Consider the following 24,434-nt stretch of genomic DNA (forward strand, 5'->3'; position numbering starts at 1 on the left):
TTGGAGAAAATACAAAAAAACATTTTATTTTAACATGAAAATATCACAAAAATTAGTAAGCCTGAGATGTAGGGTTTTGGTGAAAAACAAGAGGCTTGTAGTGTTTTGGCTGCTGATAAAGATGCATGTATTGATAGCTGGGGTGAAAAGCAGAAGAATGCACTTATTTCTTCTGCATGTCAGTATCTTCAGACACAGTAAGCCACATGCACCCTTTCTTTCCTTGTTAAACAGAGGCCAGTTTGCTATTCTTAGTTCCAGCGGAAGTGGATCTGACGTGGGCGATCAGCACCTTCCTTTACCAATGGCTTATGGAACTCACGTCCAGCACGAGAATGGATATTTGCCCAACAAAACTCACAGTAATACTGCAGGCAAGTGACATTGGCACAAAAAAAGGGAGCAAATTTTCCACCACAGCGTGCACCCTGGCATTCATCACACATCTGGTCATCCAGCACATATGGCTTTACCTCCACCTTGAAAAAAAAGAAAGTAAGTCTCATTAGGGTCTGCTTCAGAAATCAAGTTCTGTAATAACTTAAAATGTTTCTATAGAGGAAAAAAAGGACCAGCATTAAAAGTTGAGGAAATGGGCAGTTTCTCAAGGAAGGAGCTTTATCGTGTAGTAGGTTAAAATACTTTAAAAATCTATAAAAAATCTGATTTGCAAAACATTTCACTCTCACCTTTCTTGAATAACATCTTTGAAACACCTGTGTCCTGGTATTTTCAGAGTTGGGGGAGATTGTGAGTGAAAAACAAAAGAGATCTCAAGTAGCCATGGAAGAGAGTTTCCACACCTTTTTCCCTCATTCCAGTGTCACCTGTGAGATGGCAGAACCCGAACAGCCACTGATTAAGGCAGTGCTTCTCCATTGCAGGTGCAAGTCACACTCTGCTTGGAAGTAAGTGGCACAGACAAGCCAGAACTGTGGAGAATCTTACAAAGGGCATGCCTAGACTTCTGTAAATTTATAAGATATAAAGTACAAGTCCTGTTGTGAAGGTCTGACTTGGCAGAACACTTCAGACTGGAGTCAGCTCTGAATGATAAACTTCTCCACCTCAGTTTCCACATCTGTCAAGTGGGAATAACAGATCTTGTCTCAGAGTTGTGAGGCTTAAATTGTGAATGTAAAAGCATAAGACAGTGCTTGGCACATGGTAAAATATTCTATAAATTAGTATTATCTACTATTAGCTGCAATAGCCTTGCTTTCCTGCTTGTGATAACTTTATGAATGGAAGGTTTTTACCATTTGGCTGAAAGGTGCCAGACAGAGTAACAGCTCAGCTGTTCCTTAGGAGACAACAGAACACTGAGTGTTCTGAACGACTGGATTGAGATAAAGTAAAGGTTGCCTATAGTAAAAAAATAATGACCCAACAGTTTGTATTCTGAATGCACTCTACTGAAATACTTGCATGAGTGCAGAAAATGAATATAAGGATACTTTCCACAATATTATTTGTAAGAACAACAAACTAGAAACAACCTAAAAGTTGATTTAAAGAACTGTAGGATGTTCATTTGATAGGTCATGGAATTACATTGTTATTTATATTTCATTCATAAGGATTAGGATAAATATATTTTATGTATATTCGACACTTGGCTTTTCTGAATTGCTTGTTTGTATCTTTTGCATATTTTCTTGCTGGAGTTTGTTTTTTAAATTGATTTATGCGTTCTCTTTCGTCAGTTAAGAATTTTTAACCTTTTTTCCAGTGGCTTTACAATCTTTAACAGAAATTTTTAAAATTTTTATGCTTGATCTTTCTCTCTCAACTTTTTCCTTTATGGGTTCTATCTTTTCTTTGCCAGGCTGCTATTTTTGATTCATTATCTTCACTACAATTATAGTTATAATAAAAAAGAACATTATTACGACTAAAGAATAAATTAAGGTAGCATGACAGTTACTGGATTTCATCTCACTGAGATGAATGGGACAGCACCCATTTGCACAACATTCAGTTCCCAGTGCCTAGAAGAATATCCAGCATGAAGCAGAAATGCTATAAAGATATGCATAAATGCAATACATTTACATATGTTTTCTGGGTTTCTTTCTCACGGTTATTTCTTGTTTCTTTTTTTTTTTTTTTTAAATAAGATTTTAGACAAATTGAAACCAGGGTCTGTGATGTTTACTTCACTTCCATAATAATAAAGTGCCAGATGTTCAGGAGTTACATTTTAATATAAAACTGTTGAACGAAAATTTTGCAAATGCAATGATTTCAATTATCTGTATTTTTAAAATTCTACATATTAGTTTATGAAGCTAACCTACTTTACTCAAAACCAGAGACTTTAAAGATGGAAAACTGAATTTCAAAACCTATTTTTCATTAATAATCTCTAATTAAATTAAACTCTTCCATATGCAAAAGGAAGTTTCATTAACACTACACTTCACCTAGTCTTATTTTCTAACATTTACGAGAAGTCACAGTGAATTATACTACTCATGAAGTAACATACAAAAAAATACAATGAATTACACATCTGTGGTGATTGCTTTCCAGCTATCAGATAGGAACTAAACCACAGTATCCATGAGTCTAAAAAGTAAGTGGAATAAACAATTTTTATTCCCTCCAAATACGTATCCTGTGTATCTTTGGGTTGGCAGTTATATAGTTAAATTCATTCCATTTTTATGGTTTAATAACTATATTCATATTGGAGAGATGAATATAAAGGTAAGATATAAAGGTAAATGGTTTAATATTTCTTTGTATAAGCAATACTAGCGACTTGTAAAATATTTAAGGCTCAAATTCTTTCAAATACAGTTCAAAATTACCTTTGTAACACCTATCTTATAAGCTTTTCTCTCAGGTATTTCAATCAATGCCTTTTTAAGAAGGCACAGGTATCTCAATTCATCTGCTCTGCAACTGAGCTGCTCTTTAAGAGTCAACAGTCTGCTCCAAATAATTGGTCCTTCACTATCATTTCAGAAACAAAGAGGTATGAGGTATGACACTGTAACAGTCTTTTTCTTCTGCTACTGCACATTAAATACCATGATTATATACTATGTAAATAACATCCTCTGTGACCTATTACCTCTCTGTAAAAGTAGGGGATTAGTGGTCTAAACCACTGCTGTACATTTGTGTCACTTTTGGAGCTTATAAACTCCTGTTGCCCTGGCTGCCTCTCAGACCAATTCAGCAGAACCTCAGGGGGTAGGACCCAAATGTCAAGAATTTTCTAAGTTCCCAGGTGAATAATGTACAGCAGAGGTTGAGAACCACAACACTAGAGGAACTCTTAACGTTCAGACAAGTTCAGAAAAGTTATGTATGCATGTCTTATCAAAAGCAGAGCACCTCCTCTTAGTTTTTTTTTTGGCAACCTTTTAAATAGCAATGCAAACAAACAAAAAGGAAACCACTCTGCATTTGTGAACTGAACCTATGCTGCGTTTCTTTTCTAAATGAGATGGTTGGGTAATTACATTGAGGACTACTTCTAGCATGCATGGTCTAGTCAATTGGTATTAATTAACCAGCCTCCCTGTCCCCAAAATAGTCTTTTAATGTGCCAAACAGCCCCAGGTTTCAAGAAACTGTTACACTGGGGAAAAGGAGTACCCAATCAAGTTATATCTTCTATCTACTAATTTGGATATAAAAAATTCATTTACCCCCATATTCTTAATGTATTTCTGCTCTACTATAAATACAAACATGATTATTTTAGAATATGTTTAGCTATGTATAGGAACTGTTCACAGATTTTGGCATAAAATAGATTTGTAAATGAATGCTAGTGTCTTTATTTTAGAAGGTAGTTAGTACTTGGAATTATTCAATAGGGTTTCAGTTATCATTCCTAGTACTTCTTAAAAGTTCTTATTGTGATGATTCAAGCAATGCTACTAAAAAAAATTTAAGTTTAGGTCAATTATTTTAGAGAAATATACACAATGCATTTTTATTTTAGTTTTTGTGACAAATGAAAACAAACATTTAAATAACACTCTCCGCCAAGTTCTATTGTAAGTGCTTGTATATATGTGAATTCATTTAATCCTCAAAATTACTGAGAAAGACATATTATCATTGTTTTCCATTTTACAAGTGAAGAAAAAGAGGCATAGAGAAGGTTAATTTGTAGAAATGGGGTTTAATCCCAGGCAGTCTGACTCCAATGTACAGGCTCTTAAAACCAACTCTGCCTCCATGGTTAGAATATTTGACCGTACTGGCTGATTAAAAAATTTTGACATGGCTGCACAATGATATTAATATTTTTATATTATACCTAAAGTTTAAAGTGTGTTCAGTAATTTTCCATTTCAAGGAATTGTTATATAATATCCTTTAAGGCTTAAAGAAGTATAAAAACTAAATAGCGTTCGAATTATATTATTAACTCCTTAGGGTATGAAGCTTTGGATCAGCACCTCATTATAGGACATAAGTTATTTCCCAATATGCAACTTACACGTTTATCAATATCACCATGCTGAAGCTGAACAAACCGAGCACTAATGGCAGCAATATAGCTCTGCTGATTGGAGAAAGCAACTCGCCCAGCACCTTTTGGGTATTTTAGCTCAGGATCTGTATCAATTCCTGCATAACAAACTCCACCATACAGCCGGTCCATGATCATAGCAAGTTCCACTTCAAAAGGAAAAGAAGTTTACATCAAATGTGAGAGAACACAGTAATCAACAATTTTTAAGTACTTTTTGTAAAACGTAAAAGTCAATAGTATATTACCATTTGACCAGGAGTAGAATGGCAGATAAGAGGCTGTTGTTAAAAAAGGAAGGGGATCAAGGATGCCTTTTTTTTAACTATAAAGTGACTCACCACCATCACATCTACCCACTTACAGCACTAAACCTACTATATACTCTATCTTCTGACCTATAGACAAATAGTTCCATGCTCTTTCCTAAATCCAGTCCTTTCACTTGCATACTAGATCCCATCCACTCTCACTAAGGACACTGCTTCAGCAATTCTCCCCTTTCCCTTCTATACGATTAGTTTTCCCCTTACACTAGATCATTCCCAAGCATACTATAATTTTCCTGTCTTAAAAAATTCCCGTAACACTTTTTTTCCCTCTTAGCTACTGCTCCATTTCTCTGTTCCCCTTTACAACCAAATTTCTCAAAATCTGTTCCAGTATTCCCTCCAATTCCTCTCTTCCCATTCTTTATTCAACTCTTTCTAATCAGACTATCGCACTATGACTCCATTATAATTGTTCAAGCCAAGTCCAATGGTCAATCTATCTGTAAATAGCATTGAAAATAGTTAATCCCTTCCTTCTCAAATATTTTCTCCATCTGGCTTCTAGAATATATTATCCCACTAATTCTTCTCCTACCTCACTGATAAATTTCTTCTGAGTCTTCCTTGATAGTTCATCCTAAACTCCTTAACTTTTCAATGTTAGAGTACCCTAAGTTTTAATCCTTGCAACACTATCTACACTCCTGGCTTTGGTAACTTCATCCTGTATCACAGCTTTAAATACCATCTAAGTTTTTAAGCTCCTACATTTTTATCTCTAGTATGGACCTCTCTCCTGGATGCCGGACTCGTATATGCAACTGTCTAGTGGACAACTCGATATTTAACAGGCACTGGCCACACTCAGTATATTAAAAAAAGAACTCATAATCTTCCCCTATCCCATTAAACCTGCTCCAATGAGTTTCTGCTGATCCAGTTAGAAAGCAACAGAAAAGATGAAGTTGTTAAGATCTTTGGCTTCATCCTTTCTGTATTCTTCCCTTGCTCCATACTGTACATGCAATCCTGTGAACCTGATTTTCAAAACATATCTAGAGTCCAATCGCCTCACCTCCATCACTAACATCCTGATTCATGCTAACATCATTTTTCATCTGGTTCATGGCAATAGCCTTATCTCTTTGCTTTTGGCCCTTGCCTTCCCAGCTTGTTTTTAAAACAGTGTAAGGAGTGATTCTCTTAAAAAATATACCAGATACCACCATAAAAATACATTAAAAATATACCATATACGATGGTTTAACTGAAATTTCTATTTGGGAGCTTTGAATGGTGCCATGAACTTGTGTTCAAAACCAAGACCACAATCTTCCCTCCCAATCTTCTTCTTCTCCAGTGTTCCTCCCATCTCAGTAAAAGGCATCACTGTCTACCCAGTGGCTTACGACTGAAAGATGAGATTCAGTCTTTGTGTTTACCTCATAAATATCTGTCACCTCTGTTCAGTTGGCTTTCTCCACTGCTACCACTAATCCAAGCCACCATTGTCTATCTCCTGGATTGTAATAATAGGATGCTAAACTGGTCTGCCCGTATTTACTCTTACCTTGGCCCACCTCTCTATGAAGTTTGAGTTTTAAAGTGAACTTTGAAAACTGCAAATATGATGAAGTCTCTCTTTTGCTTAAACACTCTTCAATGGTTTACCCTTGCTCTAAGGGTAAATACCAAGTTAGCCTATTAGACTTGTATGATGTGAATCCTGTCTACTTTTTCAATGTCTCCTCGTGTCCCCTCCCTCACTCTTTGTATCCCAACTTAGGCACTTTGGACTTCTTTCAGTTCCTCCAAAGCACCCTGTTTCTGTTTACACAAGACCTTTATGTCAGCTCAACTACAAATATCTTCAAGATACCAGACTTCAAATATCTTCAAGATATCAAATTATCATATTTCGTTGCTACATGCTCTTCTATTCCCTATGTACTTCTTTGTAGAAGTCATCATATTCTATAAGTATTTAAATGTATGAATTGTTCTTTAACATATGTCTCTAAGACTGGGGAGAGGATGTTTTCAGTGATGGAAATCACTAACACTCTACACATGGTGCAGGTTACCATCTAATGTGAGCAAAGTGGGTATATACATCTACAATTATATTCCTATGTAACATATTTTGGTAGGTTTCTGGTTCCTAGTTACTGATAAACAGAAGTTTATCATCATTCACTTATCTAAAGTGCTACTTTAATGATTAAAATATAGATAAAAGATAAAAAATCCCATATTTCTTTTTCAGATATCGGAATTGATCTACACAAAATAAACAAACCCCAAATTCTCATATCTTAGAGAGGTACGCTTAGAAAATCGGAAGTATTTAGGTGGATTCTTACAGATCTGCTTGGAGTTAGCTACTGCACTAATATTGACAGATAAGCACTCAATTCTCCAGTTTGAGTTTCAAGAAGGGGTCTCAGAATTTGTTTCAAAATTCTGTAGTTAGCAGCTATTGGAGCATGAAGAATCTGCTCCTGCTCTGTCCAATAGTGTCATGTACACAATAACTTCCAAATATTTATTAAATTGACTAAGACATATTTAAATGATTTTTTTAAACAAAATTTTTAACATTCTACTTACCAGCCCTTAATGGCCTAGGAACACCTCCAACAAAAATTGTTTTTCGGGGATCCAAAGGCTGAGAACCATCCATTACAAAATCACTATCACTTAAATTCCAAGGACGTATTTGAACCTATGAAGAAAATCACATTGAGTCTTACTCCCTTGATGGCCTATGAGAATTTTCTGTTTGTTTTTGCCAGTTAATAGTGAGTCTTTTATTGTTTAAAAATTTGTATAGTGGGACCTGGAAACAAATTTTTTTATAACTTTTGATCTAAATACTATAAATCAGCAGTACCCGACCCTTTTGGCACCAGGGATCAATTTTGAGGAAGACAATTTTTCCAAGGATGGAGGTGGTATGGAAGATGGTTTTGAGATCAAAGTGTTCCACCTACGACCATCAAGCATTAGATTCTCATAAAGAATGTGCAACCTAGATCACTCACATGTGCAGTTCACAATAGGGTTTGCATTCTTATGAGAATCTAATGCCATCTCTGATCTGACAGGAGGTAGAACTCAGGCAGTAATGCTGGCTTGCCTGCCTCTCATCTCCTGCTGTATGGCCTGGTTGCTAACAGGTCATGGACCACCAGTACTGGTTCACTGCCCAGGGGTTGGGGACTCCTGCTATAAATTATCTGGATGTTTCAAAAACTAAAACTAAACATGATAGTTTAATTGTTCTTTTATTAATTAACAATCATTTCAAAACAATTTTTGAATAATCTGCATTTGTAGCCTGAAGTTCATGTGGTATTTACTTACTGGTTTGTCCTTGATAGTAGGGCTAGAAACACACAGATAGAGTTTTCCATCTTCTTCAATACAAGCATCAATTAGTGCCTGAACTGAGCTCTCTTCTTGAAAGAGAAGAAATGCATAGCCTGGAATAACCATTAAAAATGAGGCAATATGTCAAGTCAAGTGATTTTACTCCAAATTTCAGTACTATTTAGAAAATATATGCTTTTGAAATAAAAACAAAACAAATAGGACAAAAAACCATTTACCTTCTACAAGAGAACACAATATACTATGTAATACATATTAAAACAGATACTCAGTAAAGCAATTGGCTACTTTATATAGAACACTTGCTATCAGATATTGTACTAACTTACATGCATTATTATTTGATTCTCAAACGTCTATGAAATACGATTCCCATTTTACAGAAGGAAAAAATCAAGGTACCGAAGTCAGTCTCCTAGTAAATAGCTGGTTGAATAATTTCAAACCCAGGTCAGCCCCAAGGTCTCCCATGCTCTTTCTAGTAGTGATACTACCTTCTTAAACAACTTGGCAGAATTAACCAGGTGAGTATTATCTGGAGCTCAAGTTTGCTATAAAGGCCCTCAGGTTAATCCAAGTTCTAGAGCATACTTTTAGACTGGAATACACTTGGAAAGGTCCAGGAAATCCCCTAAGCAGAGGAAACATTCCACAGTCTCACGAAAACCTCCCAATGATACTAAGAAAGCTACAGTAGAAAGGTTGGAATGAAATATGTTCCTTAACAAAACATGGGTCAGATGCATCAAAACTTTTAAATCAAGCCTCAACTCGGAAAGCAGTGGAATACATTTTTCAAACTGTTTGGAGACTATCTAGACTTGTAAACAACCAATTGCCAATCTTTAATAAAAAATCATGTATCCAGCCGACACAATAGACTAATTATAAAAAGAAGGCATCAAAATTTACACTACAAGTTTACTATTATGTGATTATTCCCAGCAGGTGATAGCTATAAATGATCTATCCCTTATCTTGGCAAGATTTCTATGCAAACAAATGTACAGCATTTTAATCTAGTCCCAGTATGAAGCAGACATCAAGCAGGCCATGTATGTTCCACCGTATAACGGGAAGTGTAAGGTCATGTTTTACTCAAGTCAAAAAACTCAGCTTATTGTCAACCATAGCTTTATGCCACAAAGCTTTAGTGTGTGATGTGACACTAACGTACTTCATTTTAATAAAATTAATAGCTGATTGCATAAAAAATACCTGAAGCCATTTCACCCCATACAAATGATTTCACCCTATATAAATACAAACTTCCAAAGGCAAGATTACACAGGATTAAAAAACATGTCTTAGATTTTTTACATTGCTAGAAACAATTTAAATATTCTTAAAAATAATGAAGCTTTTTTAAGGCTTTAATTTTGATACAAAATAAGGATCTGGGAACTATAACTATTTTGTAATAATGAAAAGGATGTGAGACCAATTTACTGAAATGGTACATTAAATTCAATATTTTAATATTGGTCATTTTTTAAAAATTTTGATATTAATATTTTAATATTGCTTAATTTTAAAATAATACTTTAAATTCAATATTTTTAATATTTCTCAATTTTTGTTATTATTAGAGAATAAATGTTTATATTACAAAAATTAAGCCATATCAGGTACATTATGACTTACCCAATGCAAGTCATTAGATATTAAAATATTCTTAACAAAAACATACTATATAATAGCTTCTTTTGAATTTGTTAAAGCAAGCTAACAATCACATAACGTGAAGGTTATTCACTGCAAAGGAAACTTATGTACATGTGTGGCTTAGCATCTAAGGGACTCTAGTCACTGCTGTAATTACAAGGTAGCTTCACCCACTGTATGCTTCTATATCAGTGTTTTCCAAACCATGGAAAATGCTGAATTACAGAAATAAAAAAATTGCTTGAAAGAATAAGGTTTGGGGATACTGGTCTTTGGAAATGGCTACAATTAACTGTAATTGTACCAAAAAAAAGTATGAATTGCCAATGCCAATTTTACTTTTTCAATTAGAGAAACTAAATACTACAAAACTACAGTAACAATGATAGCAACAATAGCAATAAAGACAACTATTCTGTTTCACATTAAATTTGTTCCATCTCATCTTTCCAGGCTTAGAGTACACCATCCCTGTAAGTGAACAAGTGGCTCATGCAAAAATGTGCATCTCTCTCCATCCAAACAATTCCTAATTCCTTTTTAAAATTCTATTTCCATTCCTGCCTGGAACTCTGTTCAAGTACTTTTTATCTATCTGTATACAGTACCTTAGATTCTAATTCCAAACCTCTCAGTGAAGCTTTCCCCTATCTACTTGAAGTAATTTCTCCATCCTATAGTATTTTTTGTTATCTCATTTATTAGGCAGTTAATAATCTGTGAACTATTGAGAATGTGAACATTCACAAAGGTGAATAAAGACACTATCTTACAGACCTTTGAAAGAAACTGACATTAATAAAATAACTACAAATTTTTAAAGTTGTAAAAATGTAATACTGCAACTGTGATGAGTGCTCGGAGTGAAAGACACAGACAGCACTAGGAGTTGGGCAGGAGGAGCTGACCTCATTTGGTAGATCCTCAGTGTTTTCTGTGATCAACTTACACTTAAGCTTGAGATACAAAAGATAAGTAGGGAATATATAGATAAAGAGACACAAGGAAGATACACCATCAGTCTAGAGATTATCATACATAAAAGCCCTGAGGCTGGAGAGGACAAGGCCAGTTTGTGGGACTGGAGGGAAACAAGCAGCAGTAGTAGAAGAAGCTAGAAAGAAGATGAGGCCAGGCAGAGTGAATGCATTTTTGCTTTTATCCTAAAAATAAGAAAAACCACTAAAGGGTTTATGCAGGTAAGTAAGGAATAGTACCATCCAATGAGTTTTCAAAGACTGCTGTGGCTGGACTATAGGAGAAAATTGGAGAGGGCTAGAGATGTGGAGAGACTAGAAAGATAGCTGAAAGAGTCAAGGAAGTGATGATGGTAGCTTGTCGAGAACATTACAAAATAACTCAATACTCTGAGTATTCAATAAAAATGGCATTTATAAAGTAAACTTTATGAAATGGCAAGATAGTAAAACTATGGACAACACTAAAACTTAGCTAATAAACATCTCTATCCATGTGGAGATAATTTCCTCTCTAAACCAAGGTTTCATGACCTCAAATAAACTCCAGACTACATGGAGAGAGGTAGATAGCTTTAATCAGATTCTCATAGAGGCCTGGCATCCAGAATCCCTACTCAAAAGATGCTCTTGATTCCATACATACATATAGATCTACAAGTATTAAAAAAAATCATTGTATTATTCCATTTATCTAAAAAACTGTTTGAACTATTAGTGGAGGTGCTATAATTCTCAATGGCAGAAAGTAGATACTGTACCTAGTTTTTAAATGCCAATAACTTCTTTATCATGCTTCATTTCCCTAGTCAAAATCAAAGCATTTAACAGTTCTATTGGAGTCTTTTCTCCAGGCTTGACAATTCACTAAGTCATGAAACTAAATAGTATGTGTGGTGTGCTTTTTCTAAAATTATATTTCAGCAATGTTTAAAGTCTTAATCTTTGAACCTCCTTCTTTCTTTTACTTATTTCAGAGAACCTTCCATTAGCAATTCTGACTCCTTTCTCCTCTCTTCCTCTTGTTATTGTGGGCAGGATATACTTCCTCTCCCCACAGATGATGACTTGATCATGTGACTTGCATGTGAAGGTTAGCACAATTTGTAATTCTTGTCCCATGGCGATCAGTCACAGTGTCTTCCTAGCAATAACTGACAAACATAACTAAGCATCTTCTTCAAATCTTACATCTTTATATAATTGAAAAAAAAAAATAGACCCAACTAGCTACTTTGTCTTTTATCTAAATTATTTATTCATCAAGAGAGTTGGTAATAATTTATACTGCTCTGCTGTTATCTAGAACACTTAATGTAAATCTTATATTTCAACTGTTCATAAATTTATATTTTATAAAAGACCAATCACTTCACATAGATCTTAATTTCATAATGCAGAGAGATCCTGTTTCATGTCTATACCCAAGTTACCTGGAATGATGCTTTAGACAGAAAACACTCAAACATTTGTTGATCTGAGTCTATGAAATTATTATCAAATCATAGCAAGTTTCTTATGATTCCTAACTGGCTAAGTAATTGCTATTCTTTCTTTTGCTCTCATACAACCAATTTCCTAGCAAATATTAACAATAACAATCCTTACCTTTTGGTGGAAAATAGGACTTGCTTTCTGCTTTATGAGGCCAATCTACTACCAAAGGCCCAAATCTTCTGAAGCTAGCAGTTATTTCATCTTAAGAAAGTACAATAATATGCATTAGAAATTAGTTTCAGTGATTCGTTCTAAGAAATTCTGTACTTTTACTATGAAGATTTAACATTTAAAAGTGCCAAATACCTTAAGATAAATTAGAATATAAACACTGGGAATATGTCTAATATACTTATTAAAATAATATGTCAAACTTAATAACAACTTTTGTCAAAATAAATTCATTTTTAAGCAGTGCACTGGTTAGAATACTCAATTGCATGTGAATTTTAAAATTTTATATAACATTGTATGGATACTAATAACTTTATAGTACACCAAACCACAAATAGCACTGGACTGAAAAAAACGCCAACATTACGTAAGTTAAATAAAATATATTACAGCTTCACAAATAAAATCATTTTATTATAGGAAAAAAAGGTCTGCTGAAACAAGACTTGAATAACTATAATGTTGAAAAAATATACTAGGGTCTGATACATGCCAGGTAGTTTCACTGAAATCCATATAGGTTACATCCAATTGCTATGTCTTATGTTATTTTATTACATGGAAATCTTAGGAAGATCAATACTTAAAATAAGTTTGTGGGTATTTGAATCATAACTAAAAATCATTCTAAAATATAAGAATGAGTGATACATTTCCCATAACCTCACAAATATAGTTTAATATTTTAAGTCTTCAATTAATTTTCTTTTGTTATAATTACACACAATCATTTTCACATACAATTATTAGTGTTTGTGAAATCCTAATTTCCTATTCATGTTCTGTTTCCATTTCCCTTTTGCGTTTAATAGCCTCTTTCTTCCCTGTTTCTAAGAGCACATTTATCCTTAAAGAAATTAAACTTTTGGTCGGGCATGGTGGCTCATTCCTGTAATCCCAGCACTTTGGGAGGCCGAGGCAGGCAGATAACGAGGTCAGGAGATCAAGACCATCCTGCCTAACAGAGTGAAACCTCGTCTCTACTAGAAATACAACAAATTAGCAGGGCATGGGGGCACACGCCTGTAATCCCAGCTACTCAGGAGGTTGAGGCAGGAAAACTGCTTGAACCCAGGAGGTGGAGTTTGCAGTGAGCCGAGATTGTGCCACCACACTCCAGCTGGGACAACAGAGCGAGACTCCGTCTCCAAAAAAAAAAAAAGAAAAAAAAGAAATTAAACTTTCGATTACCAAGCATTGCAGATATATTCTTATGGTTGGTTCCATTTATTTCATTGTGTGTGTGCATGCACACATTATGGTGATTTAAAAAGTTTCAAGTTTTATATACCTAAATATGTTTTATTATTTTAAAAACAAGAAGTGACCGAGGTCATGAAAATCTTATTTACGAAAAATGCTCGCAGTTACAAATATGATAAGATCTAAAGAAAAAAATCATAAAAAAGCTTTTGTTCAACTACTTTCATATTTCAACAGGTGATAAAATATTTTAAAAGAAGAAAACACATTCTAATTCTGAAAATCTCCAGGTGGTAAAAACTTCCATAGTCCATTCACATTAAATTTCATATTTTTTTGTTTTTGTTAAAGCCCAAATCACCATGTTAATAAATATCTTAATAAATACCTTCATCAATATCTGGAGGAAGACCACCAACAAAAACTTTTCGAGAGAAGCGTTCTATTCGCTCTCCATTTTGATGAGCTGAATAACAGGTGGGTGAATTTAAAACTCCAACTTGATCACTGTGACCATCATCCAGCAAGCCATCATCTATTGGAAAGAGGGAAGAACGACCTAGAATAAAGAACAAATATAACTTGAATCTCAGATCTGAGAAAATGATAAATTTAAGCATAAAAATACCAATGACAAATTAAAAGACTTAAAAATGAAGGTGATGCAGGTGAACATAAAAATTAAGAGAAATTTAAATAGTATGTGGTTTTAATTACCTGGATTCAAGAAAGAAGCAATCTAAAGAGTGACTTAGAAATAAACATAGTCATATGTCAACAATTAAACTGCAAAAGAAATACTAGATCACTTCAACTTGTTATGAGCAAGAACTTGTTATAACCAAGAACCTAATGCATGCGGACAGTTAGACTGGATATGCAACAGGTAAGACTTTTCAGAAACTGGTGGCAGAAAGGAAATGACACAGACTAAATAGATAACAGGATATAATTTATAAAAAATCACTTGTAGACTACAGCAAGTAAGGATAAGGAGAACAAGTAACACTTGTATACAAGGTCTTGACCTAATTTACTACATGTGTGCCAATTATATGAAACAGTAGACAGGGCTTCTGCACATGTGCAAAATAGAAAAGGGTGTCCCCTCTGGCACTTTAGTGCCCATTTGAGCCCACATTTCAGGAGGTAATCCTTGTATAGGGCACATCGTGTACAATCCTCTGAAGTAATCCCCACTCTATGGGTAATCCTTCCACAAAACTTAAATGACCTAATATACTCCCTGGCTGTCAAGGAATGTACATTTAGAAAGATAAGATGTATATATGTAACCATGGTACACATCCATAAGAAAGCTCTAAAGTGCTCAGAGGACATACTCTGGAGGAAAGGAGTCTAATAAAAGGGGGATTTCCTAAATCTCTAAGTGAAATTAGATATTATTTATGATAAAAAGAGAAAAATAGCAGTGCATAGTGAGGCATTAGAGAGGGTAGAATATCTACAGGTGGAAATATTTATAGGAACATGGTTTTCAGTAAATTTTCCTTTTTTCCAAGTGAAAGGAGAAACAGAAAATGTAGGAAAAATTGAACTTCTTAGGAATAGTCAAGGTTGGCTGAAATATGTTGGAAACAAGGGGAGTAAAAGCTAGAAAAGCCCTTTGAGGCTAGCTAGAGTTATTTAACGCTGAATGCCAGGCTAACAAGACATTTAGTAGGTGACAAAGATAATAAACTGGATGCAGGGGTTCAATCAAAATTATAACTTTTTCTGTACATTAGTGAGAGTTAGTAAACATGGATAAGGTACCTGGAAATGAGCAGATTAGAAGCTGTGCAAAAAATCCACAAAGGATGGATGGCAGTCACAAGCAAATAGGAAACAAAATAGGGAGAAACAATGAAAAAGGAGAGATCTAAGGAAGACTTTAGAAAATGATAAGAACCATTAACTGATATAAGGACAGTAAAGACCAGAAACTGGTATGAGAAAGGAAAATAATTTAAGCTTTAGCTATGTAAAGTTTTATATGCTGTAGAAGGAAGTTGAAAAGGAAGTGCAGAAAAGAAATGTCATATTTCTGAGAAAATAATTTGGAGTCAACTCCACATGGGTTATAGTTTAAGGTCCTTTGTAATAACATCAATGATAAACACTCCATTGAGAAATGATGAGGACAGCTCCTCGGGAAACTTACAAGGAGGAAGCAGAACATTCAATGAGCTAGAGACAGGAGTAGTAAGAAAAGTGGGAGGGCAGCCAAAATATTACTGTAATAGAAGCACCAAAAAAGTAATAAAAGAATGAAAGAGCAATTAAGTAACAATGTGAAATATTAAGATAATTACTTTTAATAATGACAGCTGTTTTGAGGACATACATGATCTGTGAAGGTAGGTGTTTCAGGAAAGTTGGGTAGCAGTCACATTGCATGTATTTAGAGTTTTATTAAGTATAGAGATCAAATGAAGATTAGTTCTTAGAAGTATATTAGATAAGGAAAAACAGTAAGAATATGGACAAGTTATTTTTCTTTCAGTATTAACTGAAGGATTTTTTTGGATAGGAGACAATGGATATAATCTATAGCAGTGGTCCCCAACCTTTTTGGCCAGGGACTAGTTTTGTGGATGACAATTTTTCCACAGCAGGGGGATGATTTCGGGATGAAAATGTTCCACCTCAGATCATCAGGCATTAGATTCTCATAAGGAGCACACAACCTAGATCCTTCACACATGCAGTTCACAATAGGTTTCACCCCCCTGTGAGAATCTAATGCTACTGCTGATCTGACAGGAGGTGGAGCTCAGGCAGCAATGCTCACTTGCCCTCTGCTCACCTCCTGCTGTGTGGCCTGATTCCTAACAGGCCCTGATTCCTAACAGGCCATGGACCAGTATCAGTTTTATGTTGGGTATCTGTCTATATATTAAACAAATAGGCCACAGACCAGACCATTTTATGTTGGGCATTTGTCTATATATTAAATCACATGCCATAGAGCATCTTGAAAAATATGACACATGATGCAAGTAATACAAACAAAGACAACTAGAAATGTGACAGCCTGAAGAGAATGGGTTGGGGACAAGAAGGAAGGGATCATATGCCTGTCAGAGTGAAGTAGCTAGCTACCTAGATGTTTGACATAAAATTTTAGTTTATATGACACAACAACAGAGAGAAAGATGATATTTGATATAGGAAGTGAATTATTCTAAAGATTCAAATGCTGCTTAAATACGATGTTCTGAAAAATACCCGTGTTCACTGAGTAACTTTGTGAATATTGCTTAACTTTTCAAATACCTGTTATTAGAAATAGGAAGCAATATAAAACAAAATGTCAGTGTTCTTTGTGATCAACAGAAAGGAAACTCTTCAACATGAAACTATTTTTACTTAATAAAATGAACATCAAGATCCACTAAAAATAATACTAATTGTGAATAACTGGTCAAAGTTTTAAAGGTTAAGACTTTAATTGAATAATTCTCTATTTTAAAAGGAATAAGATAAACGCATGCATACAAACTTGATTTTAAGGAAAAAAATCACAAATCCAAACTCTATATTTATTTCAGATACACCAATTCTGTGGAAAGTTTTTCACTTAAAAATGCCCTAACACAAATAAAAACTTAGCAGTGTCACAAATACAGTAAGTATTTAAATGTCTTTCTAACAGACATTTAAGTTGAGAAGAAATATGGATCACAAATACTTAGGGTCTACATAAAAAAAAAAAAAAAAAAAAAAAAAAAAGAATGCAGTGACTAATCACACTATAAGCAATGCCAAAGAGAAAAGTGACCCAAAAATGACTCCAGCTTTTTGCTTACTATAATAAAATATTGCCCTTAGTATTCATATAACTAAAAACATCTATAATCTATGTGTCTATAATCTATTAATGAAGTTCAGCTAAACAAAGAATGTAATGAAAAGTTTAAGAACATTTAGCACACTAGCCATACTAACAAGAATCTTCACTGTTGGACAATAATGAGTATTGGATAATAATGCTTTTTTTCAAGAAGCCATAAAAGCTACAGATTTAAATACTCATTTAAAAGAAGAGTTAACTGAATATATATCATTGACAAAGTATGACTTTTTACCTTGCCAATTATGCTTTTATCATATTTCAAATTACTACGACAATAAAAGGAGAACCATTAAATAAGCTATGTCTACCACTGTAGTGTACTTTAAACATGCTTTCTAAATGATACCATACATATGTTTTCAGGTTCTTACACCTCAAAGGAATAAAACTGAATGATAATGAAACACAACGAATTCATTTTGCTGGAATGCAGCAAAAGCCATGCTTAAAGGAAAATTCATAGTTTTAAAAGCGTATTAGAAAACAAGACATGCTTAAAACAAATCATCTTGTTTCTACCACAGAAAGCTAGAAAAAGAATAGCAAATAAAATAGAAAGTACGATGAAGGAAATAAAGTAACAAAAAGGAGATATCAATCAGCATAGAACTTACGAACATTAAAAGATGAAAAAGGGAATGTTATTAGCCACTTTATGGTAATAAATTTAACAACTAGAGGAAACAAATCCCTTGAAAAACGCAGCTTTTCAAAAATGGCACAGGGAGAAAAAATCTGAATAGTTCTTTATCTATTAAAAAAATGAAAATCATAACTCAAAAATCAAAATAAGAAAATATTCCAACGAAGAAAAATCCAGGCCTAGGTGGCTTTACTGGCAAATTAACTAGACTTTTGAAGAAGAAAAAACCAGCAATTTTATACAAACTCTTTCAGAGAATAAAGAAAGAGGAAGCACTTCACAATTATTTTTTACAACTGCAACCTGATAAAAACATTATAAAGAAACTATATACCAATGTCCCTCATGAACACAAATGCAAAAATCCTAAAAAATATGTTGGCGGAATGAATCCAGAAGTATAGATAAAAAAGGAACACATATCATGATTAAGTAGGGTTCACCGCAGGAACATAAGATTGATTTATCATTTTAAAATCAATTACTGTTAACTGTACAACATAAACAGACAAAAACAGAAATAGCATAAAATCATTTCCATAAATGTAGGAAATGCATCTGATAAAATTCAACAGCTATTCATAATTAAAAAAAAAAAAAAAAAAACAACTCCCAGAAAACTAGGAGTAGGAGGGAATTTCCTCAATCCAATAAAAAGCATTAAAAAAAAAAAAAAAAAAAAAAGTGAAAGTCTTCAATAATAAATTATCAAATGGCTTCTCTTGAAGGTTTGGAAGGATGTTCACTCTATTTCTACTCAGCATTGTACTACTGGAGGTACAACAAGTCAAAGAAGATGAAAAAAATAATTTAAAGTCATGAGTACTGGCAAAGAAAAATAAAAGTATTTGGTATAGACATAATTGTACATGTAAAATTCAAAGAAATCAAACTAGTAGAAATAATTGTATTTATCTAGGGAAGAAATGCAAATTCAATTTACAAAAATCAAATTACTTCTAAATGCTAGTAATAAACTGGGAAAAATTTTAAATATCATTTCCATATCTCATCCAAACCCACCAAATATTGACAAATAAACTTAACAAAAGATATGCAAGTTTTTTACACTGAAAATGACAAAAAATTGCTGTGGAAAATGTTAATAAAATGAAATAAATGAATAAACAAAAGAAACCATGTTAGATGTAAATTCTTTCCAAATGATCCAATCTATAGATTGGATACAATCCATCCAAAATCTCAGCACACTGTCTTCTAGAAATTCACAAGCCAGTTCTAAAATTTATGATAAATCAAAGACCTACGAACAATCAAGGAGAGAATACAAAACAAACAAAAAAGCCAAAGTTGGAGGATTTACACTACCAAGTTTCAAGACTCACTAGTTAGCTACAGTTATTGAGACTGTAAAACTGATATTAGAGTAGACAAATGGAACATAATAGAGTCCAGAAATGGGCCTATACAAGTACAGTCACTCGATGTTTTTCAAAGGTACCAATGCAGTTCAATGTGGAAAAGTAAATCTTTTCAATAAATACATTTCTAGTTGGAGGGGGAAATACGTTTGATCCTTGTATCACACCATACTGAAAAATAAATCCAAGAAGGATCACAGACTTAAATATAAAAATTAAAACAATGAAACTAGAATTTCTTCATAACCTTGTGGGTAGTGATAATTTCCTGGGACTAAATGACACTAAAGGTGAATGAAAATAATTGGATTTTTAAAAAAATTTAGACATTTTTCTGCTTATCAAAGATACTGTTAAGAAGTGGATGACAAACAATACACTGTTGGAAAATAGGACAAAATATATAAAGAACTCCCATAACGAAGAAAAACAACCCAATTAAAAATGAGCAAAAGACTTGTAAGGGAACTTTACAGAAGAATACAATGGAATGGGTTAGAAGCACATGACAAGGTGCTTAGACGTCATCCTTAGTCATCAGGAAACTGCAAATTAGAGCCACAGTGAGGGACTACACATCATCAGAATGGATAAAATTAAAAAGCCAACACTCGACTGGGCACGGTGGCTCATGCCTGTAATCCCAGCACTTTGGGAGGCTGAGGTGGGCAGATCATCTGAGGTCAGGAGTTCCAGACCAGCCTGGCCAACATGGCAAAACAATTTTTGTAAAAATACAAAAATTAGCCAGGTATGGTGGTGCATACCAGTAATCCCAACTACTTGGAAGGCTGAGGCAGAAGAATCGCTTGAACCAAGGAGGTGGAGGCTACAGTGAGCCGAGATCGGAACATTGCACTCCAACCTGGGCAACACGAGTAAAACTGCCAACACTGGGTACTTCACAAGATTGTTCCAAATAGCAAATCCTGGATCCACTTTAAAGCAGTGTATAGCATACTGTATTTTCAATAATTCCTTATTTATCATAGCACGTAAGTCTGAATGACTATACATTATGAATAAATCAAACTTCTCTAATTAAACTTCCATCATTTGTCTCCTTTTAAAATTTTTTCTCCTATCTTCTCGTCCCATATGTAATCTACTAACTCAAGCTTTGGGTTTACTTGCTTAAAAGGATTGCCTCCTGGGGCTTAGAACCGTTAACTAAAATAGGTTTTTATTTCTATTACTAAAAATATTCTATATATTTTTATTCCTTCTGGAACACAGTAGCCCTTTAATCCTTTATTAAAGGAACTGATTGTGCTATAGAAATAGTTTAAGTTGAAAGGATCGAACTTAAGTTACACTTCACACCTCCCTTCACAACCCTCATCCTACTTGAATCCTGGACAAGTATGTTCACTCTCAGAATGGAATGGAAGAAACAATGAATAAAAAATAAATACAAATGATAAGTAGTTTTCCATATTAAAGTCAGCTCCTCATGTGAACCCTTTTCCTTCCTAATGCTGCCCCCTAGGCAGCTCTAAAGTAGAAGTCTTTATGGCTACCAGGGGACAGAGATACACAGTAGTGGCAGTAGGTTCCAACTAAAAAGCAGGGAAAGAAATCTCTGCTTTTCTTAACTACTACTAGCATAATTACATTTTGATTATTCCTAAAGTACATTTCATAAATTAATATCTAGAGCTAGCTTTAAAGTTCTTATTGACATTATTAAGAAATTCAAGTACATAAAGTCGTTTTGGTATTAACTTGATTTGACTGTAGTCAAGTGAGAAATCTTTTAAATGAAAGAAGTAAAACAGTTCTTCCTGTACAGGACTACAAAAGTCAAAGTCAGAATGTCCTGTGAAAATAACTGTTCACCTATTATTGCACTGGTAGAAGAGCCATGACTTATTTTTAGCAAAAATTATATCAACTCAGTGTGACACATCCCACATGAACAGAAGATAAGCAACTCATTTTTAACAAAATAATTCTAAACAAATGCAGTTTCTTTGATGGATCAAATCTAAAACATGAGGCTATATAAAAGGGGTCTTTGGTGGTAAAAAGGTTATCAGTCTGAGGTTTATTATATCTAGGATGGAACAGGAAAAAAACAGTAAAAAATAGGAAGAAAACGAGGTGACTAGCCATTTCTGAGTCATTCCTTTGGTATGCAGGTTTTTAAAAAAAATCATTACTTACTGTTTCAGTGTACTTTAAAATTCAGATAAGATCTCTCAGTAGTTATTTCTAATGAGTGTGGCTTTCACGTGACTCTCACAACCAAAGTTTTAAAAGTAGATTGCTACTGTTCATAGAAGGTGAGCTAAAAATTTACTAAGGCCATATAATCTGAGATGAAAATTCAGGCATTCACTCCCCCTTATGCTAAGACAAGTATGTGTGCCAACCGTCAGTTCTGTCCTAATGGAAGCTTTTATCAGAAGCCTTAAAACCATGTGAGAGTCTTCCTGTTTCCAATGCAGGAAGGCAGTTCTGAAGCCGAATAATTCTTTATGGCTTTGAGGGGATAGAGATATACAGGAATGAAAGCAGGTTCCTATATAAAAGCAGGGGAAAATTTTTGCTTTTTCTTAATATCATAATCACAATCTACAATTATTGAACTGAGAAGAAGACAAATAATAACACTACTTCCTAATACTATGTTCCTAAGAACTTCTTAGGTCATGATATTTACATGAGAGTATATGAAATTAGACTAAACGTAAGTCACAACAGTTAAAAGATGAAAAATGTTTAACAAGGCAAGAATTCTGAATTGCTCTAGTTTCAAAATGCCTAAAAATCACAGATTGGTAAGTGGGTTGTGTTTCAGAGAACTGAAGCTCCATTATTAAAATGGCATAGTGAAATAAGCTAGTCCATAGGTTTGAAATAGTACTAAACTTCCAAACTTTCCCCACTTCTCAGCTTGTTACGTCTTTAGAAAAGTTGTTCAGCTTCAATTTTCTAAATCCTGAGTGTCTATCTCCTCTAAATTTTTAGTTAGAAAACTGAAGAACCAAAAGATTCAGTCAAGCATTTGAAGAAACATATTAAAAAATTAAGTTAAATTCAGATAATCTGAAATATAAAATTGGGACCACTTAAGAATAAAAAATACTAGTTTTGGTTGTCAGTTGTGGCAAATGGTTTTGCTTGTTTAAAAAGTACACACATTTATGACTAGTTGAAAAGAAATGGAAGCACTGGCACATGTATATAAAAGTGATCAAAGGGCACTATTATTACTGTCTATTCTCCATGACTTAAGGGAGATTTTTAGAGGTCAAAGAAAACTCTTTTTATTCGGTGTGGCACTTGGAATAAGCCTAACAATATAAACATCGTAATTTTTGCTCATTTAGAGAACAATCTAGTAGCATACTTTTGCTTCCTCTCATCCCATCTACTAGTCTGCACATGGCAAAAGGAGAAGCAGTTTTAGTCACAGAAAACATCAGCTGCTTTCCTAGGAAGTTCAATAATAGTCTTGCATCACATAGTCCTCTTTCCTTAGGATACCACACAAGAACTCTGTGGGGAATACTTTAGTAGGGGAGGGAAAGGAAAAAGGAAAAGGGAGAAGGTATGTGTTTGTGTGTGTGTGTGTGTGTGAGAGAGAGAGAGAGAGAGAGAAAGGGAAAGAAAGGGTTACATTCTTAGAAAACAGAGAAATATAAGCAACATTATTTCTATAAATCAGTGTTAACAATAATCTATTTGGTGTGTATTATTTTCAACTGGGTCAACACAGAACTAACAAGCTAGAGTTGTAAATTATACATCATAAATATGACAGTTACACATTTAGAGAGCAGAAAAATCATACTTCATGCTACCTTCACTAATATTAAACATATTTAAGCAGACAAACTATAAATAGCATCTTTATTTTAAGAGATACAGAAATAACTTTAAAAACTAGAGTTAAATCTCAACAGTTTAAAAAGGGAACATTTATTAAATAACCACAATTAGTATAAAAATACAGTTCGAAAGTTAAAGAGATTTAAAATTAAAAACTTCGACAAATGCTCAAATCAAAATACAATTGTGAGTTTTCAGAGATTGCATGAGAAATCTAGAGTAATTACAACATTGATCAGTAAACCCAATTAGAAACAATTATACCATAGCAAACGGAAATGAATTACCTCGTCTTCGCCCATAACTCCTTGCTGCATGTAAACAAAGGACAAATTGTAAAATGTCAGAACTAAAAAATAAGCCCACATATACAAATATTTCTGACATGAAAAGCTATGTGGGCATCTGAAAACTAGTGCTACTTTAAGAGCAATGACAATGTCACCATATAAGATTTGCATGTTTTACCATTCTACAAAGGACTTTTATTTATAGGTAAGTATATATCATCTGAATCACATAAAACTCTGAAATGAACAAGAAATACACAATTTATTAGCATTTGTGTTAAAAATCACAAGTATTTTTTCATCTAATGATGATAGAAATATATAACACTTTGCAGTAAATAGCATCCCAAATAATTTTCCCAGTGAATGGAAACAACTTGAACTAAATCTTTATTTTTCCACTTATTATAAAGAATGGTATGGCATATATAGTCCAATAAATAGCTATTCAGATCCAATCCACATTATACCAAGCCCTGCATGGAAGTAGTGCTAGAAGACACAGATGACTGAGAAGATATACCACTATTAAACTGACACTCTGAAGCCTGTACAGATTAGACAGGATTTAAGAAATCAACATTTAAACTTGTTTAGAGAAATTACTATAGCTAATAATGCTTTCCATCATTTTAATATACGGTATAATAGCTATCTACTAATTGTTTTTATGTCTACCTATGAGGTAAGAGGGATTCAGATACAAATTACTATTAACATCATCATAGAATAGTACATATG

The 24,434-nt window shown here is 33.8% G+C and overlaps 1 protein-coding gene across 6 annotated transcripts in view; it reads right to left on the minus strand.

Moving 5' to 3' along the window:
* Nucleotides 1–24,434, minus strand: part of CPEB2 (cytoplasmic polyadenylation element binding protein 2) — a 66,447-nt gene that overhangs the window by 3,550 nt on the left and 38,463 nt on the right. For 2 of the 6 annotated variants that reach the window (XM_030923503.1, XM_030923510.1), the window contains 7 exons: nt 23,691–23,714; nt 14,071–14,241; nt 12,417–12,506; nt 8,140–8,258; nt 7,384–7,498; nt 4,469–4,650; nt 1–479 (listed from right to left, as the gene is read on the minus strand). The exon at nt 1–479 is cut by the window's left edge and continues 3,550 nt beyond it. In XM_030923503.1, coding sequence (XP_030779363.1) covers nt 252–479; nt 4,469–4,650; nt 7,384–7,498; nt 8,140–8,258; nt 12,417–12,506; nt 14,071–14,241; nt 23,691–23,714 — 929 coding nt within the window. In that variant the 3' untranslated portion in view covers nt 1–251. The remainder of the gene's footprint in view (nt 480–4,468; nt 4,651–7,383; nt 7,499–8,139; nt 8,259–12,416; nt 12,507–14,070; nt 14,242–23,690; nt 23,715–24,434) is intronic. The other 4 variants (XM_010358105.2, XM_030923524.1, XM_030923515.1 and 1 more) reach the window with 3 other exon arrangements.

Source organism: Rhinopithecus roxellana, chromosome 2, assembly GCF_007565055.1.
Source record: "Rhinopithecus roxellana isolate Shanxi Qingling chromosome 2, ASM756505v1, whole genome shotgun sequence".
In the NCBI taxonomy this organism is placed as follows: domain Eukaryota; kingdom Metazoa; phylum Chordata; class Mammalia; order Primates; family Cercopithecidae; genus Rhinopithecus; species Rhinopithecus roxellana.